The sequence below is a fragment of the Montipora foliosa genome, chromosome 9 (genome assembly GCF_036669935.1).
Source record: "Montipora foliosa isolate CH-2021 chromosome 9, ASM3666993v2, whole genome shotgun sequence".
In the NCBI taxonomy this organism is placed as follows: Eukaryota; Metazoa; Cnidaria; class Anthozoa; order Scleractinia; family Acroporidae; genus Montipora; species Montipora foliosa.
Window position 1 is genome coordinate 48,103,964 of NC_090877.1, and position 6,566 is coordinate 48,110,529.

Consider the following 6,566-nt stretch of genomic DNA (forward strand, 5'->3'; position numbering starts at 1 on the left):
CATCTTCAAACTGAGTGATGAAAGTGGCCACTTGACTTTTACTGATCTGGGTATATTCTCCAAGGGTGTGTTGGGTTCTGATGACGGTTAGTACACAACATTTACTGTTATTTTGGGATGCGTTCCTTTGGGATGATCGGAAAAAGGATCACTGATCCAAGATCACTTGGATCACGGTGCATCAAAGGAACCGATGAATCTACTCTGGGAAAGGATTCTTCGGTTCCTTTGATGCACCATGATCCAAGTGATCTTGGATCAGTGATCCTTTTTCCGATCATCCCAAAGGAACGCACCTTTGATGTTCATAAATGTAGTTGTGTTGTTTGTTGGGCAAAGTGGGTGGGTAGCTTTTCTTTTCCTGTTTTTTTTTTTTTTTTTTTCACTTCACTGTTCCCAGACCTCCCTTCACTTTCAGTGTGACTATATGGGTACTACCTGGTGTAAGACTCGCTGTTATGTCCCATAGTTTTCTTACATCAATCACTACTGTAGTGTATACTAAACGAAACTTAAAACACAAATACACAAATCCATTTACTACACACACACTCAAATCATTACACAAGCAAAGGGACTGAAAATACAACTGCTTTATATAGTAGAACTTGTGGGCGTGGCTCTCTGGAGATGGAATTGAACTCAACATGATCTCAACAGGGAATTACTGCATTACAATGCATACAAAGCAGCTTTTTGAAATTAATTAACACTTCAACCACCCGACTATAGAGGGTGTGTTTGGTTCTGCATGTAGTGCATGGGACTTATGGCTGGGTTTTCATTATCTGCCAGCCCTGCAAGCAGCCGTCAATAGGCAACTTTCACAATAGCGTCATTTGACTACAACTACCAGAGTTCAGTTTTTTTTTCTTTTATTATTTAGATTTTGTATTCCCAGCGGGGCAAAACTAGCAATAGCTCTAATTACCATGAGACACGCAAAACCTAAAGGATTCTGGTAAATGTAGTCAAATGGCGTCATCATGCAAATGTCCTATTATCAATTATCAGCGACTCATCACTAGAAGAGAGTAACCTGGTACCGTTGGCCGAGTGGTCGTTTTCACTAGAATTGGAATAGTTGAAAATATTATATTAATTATATGTACATTGAATATTTAACTTTAAAAGAAAATTAGTACATACAATTTCGAAAAGGTATGTCTTCAATCTGTTTTTGAAACAATGTAATCTCGCATAATCGTATGTTCTTCAGCTCCAAAAGCAGATGCTGAAAAAAGACCTATACCGTAAGAGCGTAAACTATATTGTGCAATTTCTTATCAGTCAAGAGTCATCATCATCATGGAATTGAAGACTGATGAGCTCCTCAGTGCCAGTACGGAATCCCTAGGATATTTCACGCCATCTTGGTGGTGGGAGGGTACCCAGACGGCGAAAAAACTATATCTAGACTAAATTTGAAAGTTGAACTAAATTGTAGACATGACCTTGATATGAGCATACCAAAGGTGAAGTACACTGAAAGTAGTTAACCTAAATGGTAGAAATGCTGCCGAGGGGAGGGGAATGTTCAAGTATGCTTGCATTGACGGTACAAAACGTGGACCCCATCTGGACCCCACGCGAGAAAAGCAAATAAAAGATGAGATGGTTTTACATGTAATATGCGACAGGTACTATGATTGTGACTGATTGAAATTATATACATTAGCCTTGAGTAGACTCTGAATCTTAAAGAGGTAAGTTGTGGTCAAAATAACTACCCATCGTTTTTGAGGAAATACAACATAAATACCCTGAGAGGACTTGTGGTTACAAGTACAAAGACTGAAGAAAATAAAAGAGAATCCAGCAACATTGGCATCTAGTATGTTGATCATTTCCGAGTTCACTTCAAGTTCTTTTTCACATTAAATAAAAGCGCAAATTGTTGTGGTTATTAGTTCTACTTTTCTTGTGACTAATATACATGAGAAAGACTTGTGAATCACGAAATTCAGCTTGACTCAGTGCTCGTCCTTTAACTTTCACGACAAAAGATCACGGAAGTTAAGCCCTGTGTGGCGGAGTTGGTATGTGGATGGGAGACCTTCAAGGTATACCACATGTAATCGCCTTTGTAGACGCCACAGTCATCGTAAGGTCTGTTTTGCAATCGGAATACTCATATAAAGTCTAACTGCCGGAATCCTGACAATTCATCACTTTTAATACTTTAAGCTATTCCTATTTGTATTTCGCGAAGCTGCGATAACATTTATAACGGATAAGAGAAGCGTCAAGGAGGCGAAAATGAACCTGGAGACTAAAAAACAACACTTTTACAGGTCAAGTTACCTCGAATTGGAAACGTGGCTGCTGTCTTCTATTCTAATTGCTCACACAAGAGAGAACCGCCCGTCTTAATTCCTCCATTCGCGCGCATAACCACAATTCCTTGCGTTTCGAAGAAAAATGTGTCCTCCCGATTAGAGAGCTGTCTCTTCAGGCTCACTCATTGCGGCAGCCATAATTCCATTAAATAATTCTCCAATCTCGTTCCCAGAGTCCTCAGGCTCTTTGGTCAGCGAGTTGTCGCCAGGACACAAAATCTGGGGCGGTTTTTGGGCCGGCGCTTCTGAATTTAGTGAAATGATATATGAAATGGATCATATATCTCTACGCCATTGCAAAACTTGCGTTCATAACTGCAAGGATCATAGCTTCACTTGGCTTCTGCAGTTGTAACGCAACAGCCAATCTAAATATTCGAATCCCAGAATCTCTCCTGGCGACAACCCGCTGACCAAATAGCCTGAGGACTCTGGGTACGAGATTGATGTCTGTCCTGCAATTAGTAGGTACTTCATTTCTTTTCTTGCAGTGTATATATGCGACAGTGGTAAGAAATGTGTTGTTTTTGTTGGAAAGAAGGCCAGCATCGATGAAAGACGCAAGGGAATGGAATATGCTCATGTAAGTATTACGTGCTATTTGTGCACTTTTTTTTCCTTTTTGGACAGGTCGTAAATTCAACATGGTCTCCTATTGTAAGGAAATTTTGTGGCATTATTATTGACCTTAGGAGTTTGATCCTGGTAGTAAACTTTTGTTCTTAGTGAATTGGCGATTTTCAGTCTTGTATGAAAGTTTACTCTTGTTAGTAAAATTCCTTAGATATCTTTTATATTTCATGCCGTCCTTTCACGCAACCTTTACGGAAAGATAAAAGAAAAGAATGACGTTCCTTTCCTTATTGTAGGAAATTTACTTTTCATTGAAGCGTGATCTTGATAAGCAACGGTAATAGGGCTTCGTCTCGTCCAATTCGGTCTGTAATCATACCAGTGATAACAAAATCGGACGACCGCGCACCGGGAGTCCGAATTGTTTATCACGAATATGATTACAGATGGAATAGACCAATATAATTCAGTCCTAAACAAAAGGCATCATCTCGAGGCTTAAGGGGATAAACTCATACAAATCCTTATATCTATTCCGCAGAGCCTCGAGATGATGCCTTTTGTTTAGGACTGAATTTGAATATATCGAAATTGGTCTATTGGACGACACCAAGTGCTCTTACCAGTTTATCATAAAAATTACAATTCCCGTGAAAAGAAGAAGAGCAAAGTTATGAAAGAAAGGGAAATTTTGCATTAAAAGACTGTCGTAAATTGTTTAATGTCGCTCTGAAAGAAAGGAAGCCCTAATTTTGGAGTCTGTCCTCTGCTTCTGTGGTGATTGAAATCAAGGTTGTGATTGGTTGATTTAAACTACAACTTTGAATGTTATTGGTTGAGTTAAACTTTTAACTTTAGATGTGATTGGCTTATTGAACTGTCCGATAACAGCTTGGCAAGTGAATTAGTGGAAAACTGGAATTTTTAAAATCAATCGCAATCGAAGAAATTGTAATTTTTGTGATTAGCATGAAAAACCATTATTACCTTTTTCGTGTACACCGGAAATGTGTCGTGATCGTTTTAACGGTAGTTTTCCGTTTAAAAAAGCGTCGGTTTATACTCTATCAATCTTTATTGTGAAAGTAATCGATATCAGTCGTTTTCGTAAAAGGCTGTCATATCGTAGTCGAATCATTTTTCAAGAGAAATTCCACTACTCCTCAAGAATATTTTTAAAATGGAGAAAATAATGTTTGTGTTATGCGTCCTCGGTGCTCTTTAATCCATTCAAAACAAAGACAAGCGGTCAACTAAAAAGTTAGTGGTAGCTAGTGGTAAGGGCAGAAAAATCACCGTTTTGTTTTAATTTAGCTTCGGATTGGTCGGGAGAGTACAAATAGCTTTTAACCAATCTGTAGTCGCGTTATTAAAAACCAAAGATTCTAAGCTAAAAGCTATCATTTTCTTCTCAGGCTTACTTGTGTAAAACCAAACATCCGTTCATCCCAGTGACTGTGGTGCAAGAAGGGCAAAGGTCAAAAGAGTTCGACAATTTGTTCTAAGTGGAGACTTTCAAAGTAAGTATTTACGAGACGGTTTCTCCAACCTTCCTTTTTTTTTCCAAGTCACTTCTCTTCTGATTGAAGATTCGTGTAAGTTTAAAGTAGCTCTATTATTAAACAATTCGGCTTTTAAACTTTTCAATGATTAAAAATTACTTTGAATCGAATATTATTAGGGACTGTGCTTTGATTGGTCTTGCCGTACTGAATGTTTTCAATTTAAAATGCTAACTGAATTCGAAGTCAAAAGAGAGAGAGATGAAGAAAAATTAAAATTGCTTGTTTGTTTAATCGTCGTTTTAATACCCCTGTCAGCAAAAGTGGACCCTTTTGTTAAAAAAGATGACGTCACAATGCCCTGGTTTTACTGATACGAACGAAGGGAAAGCGAAGGCCAGTAATTTCTGACTCGTTGGTCCACCATGTTGGCACATCTTGGTTGTTGCGTTCTGAAGGTGTAAATTTAGTAGTTCTTAAAACATTACGTGACTCTGAAAATCACGGTCGGGCAAAGTAGAACCACACTTGAATGATTTTGTTCTTCAGACTACAAAGGCTCTGTTCAAAAACAGCTTTCAGCAATTCCTCAAAAAAGAAATAAACAAACTTAAATTTGAAAATTTGTTTTTTAGGGAGTCACCAGAGATGAATGTACACCAGGAAAGCACAGAAGCATATTGATGCCTTTCCAAATTCTTATACTGTATGGCTGATTAATTAGGATGACCCAGTCTAGTGTGATTCGGTTACCGCGATGTCGTCGCTTTGTTATAATTTCGAGGCATAAAAATAAAGGTGTGTCGAAGTTGCAATCGCCTCTTCACTTTTTATCTGTCCTGGGTGCGATTTTTGAGACTGAATCATTCATAGTAGCCTGGGTAGCAAGCGTTTCCGCGTTTTTGACCTTTATAGTTTTGGTTGGTTGAATCGACCTTTCCCAGGGTCTTTCCTACTTCCCTCCCTTCCCTAGGAGAAGGAGAGTACTTGACCACAAAATTCCAATGTTCATTGCTTGCGAACAGCAAGAGAGTGAGCTGCTGCTGAAAGAGAAACACTTTGATATTATAACCCCTTTTTTGCACGCGCAAAAAGGGTTCTGCGAATTTGATCCTTCCCAGGGACACAGATAAAACGGCCCGTGTCAAATAGACGCCGCTACCCACCCCACCCCCTCCAAACCAAGAATTGCCTTGAATAAAAACCAAGAAAACGCTCCATACTGTATCCAACAGTAGTGTAGCAGCTCTCGTAACGTATAATTTGATTGGCTAAATACCCAAGCCGAAAACAGAGTGGTAACGTAGCAGCTCTCGTAACCTGTTTGTTTCAATTGTGAAGTCTTTTGTTTTAGGGTTAGGGTATCAAGCTAATCACATTATACGGTATCTCAAACTACGAAATTTGTTTAGTTTCTTGCTTACTTGGTTAACAATGGCTTTGCGAATTGCATCTTGTTCAATCTCAAGTTCAAAGTACGGATAGCGCTCTTTTATCCTCCTAATTTCTGTAACCAATATGTCAGCAACTTTCTTTCGGTTTGTCCTTGCTCGATAACATCCAGGAACGACAAGACCCTTACCAGGTCATCACACGGCAGCACTAAAAGCCGGAATCCGAAAGCTAGAATTTCCACAATTCGCGAGGACTGCAGCTAGTTATCCACACCTTGCACCCTCTGCTATTATCACCACACTCAAGTATTTAACTCTGAGAAAATGTAAACTGTAAAATGGATCTGACTTTGTTATCCTGGATATAATACTTGAGAATGGTGATGGCATCATCAAGCTAAGGCAGTCCACATTACAATAAAGGAAACTTAACTTATTTAATTCATTTTCCTTGTTTTTTCATTTGCCTTGGTACAAAAATTCCTCTTTCAAAGGAACAAGGCGCCCGGAGGATGTGTTGCGTAAGTGATGGAGCGCGAATGAAGCTGTCGATTGTAGGTTGAGGAAGAACATACAGTGAAAATGAAAAATTCACATTATTTATCGAAGTCAAGTTCTTTCGAGACGTCCCACTAGAATTGAATAGGGAAACAAGCAAGTTTTGAAGATTCTGCCGAAAGGCAGATGAATAGTGCGCTTCAAGGTCGACAACAGATGATATGGTCGGCTTGGGTTCATCATAGTGAGTTATCCAGCGG

General features: G+C 39.0%; 1 protein-coding gene across 1 annotated transcript in view; it reads left to right on the top strand.

The window, feature by feature from the left end:
• LOC137969642 (gelsolin-like protein 2) overlaps window positions 1–5,229 on the top strand; it is a 23,215-nt gene extending 17,986 nt beyond the window's left edge. Inside the window, exons 11-14 of the mRNA XM_068815966.1 lie at window positions 1–86; window positions 2,831–2,922; window positions 4,328–4,432; window positions 5,050–5,229. The exon at window positions 1–86 is cut by the window's left edge and continues 32 nt beyond it. Coding sequence (XP_068672067.1) covers window positions 1–86; window positions 2,831–2,922; window positions 4,328–4,417 — 268 coding nt within the window. The 3' untranslated portion in view covers window positions 4,418–4,432; window positions 5,050–5,229. The remainder of the gene's footprint in view (window positions 87–2,830; window positions 2,923–4,327; window positions 4,433–5,049) is intronic.
• The last annotated feature ends 1,337 nt before the right edge of the window (window positions 5,230–6,566 follow it).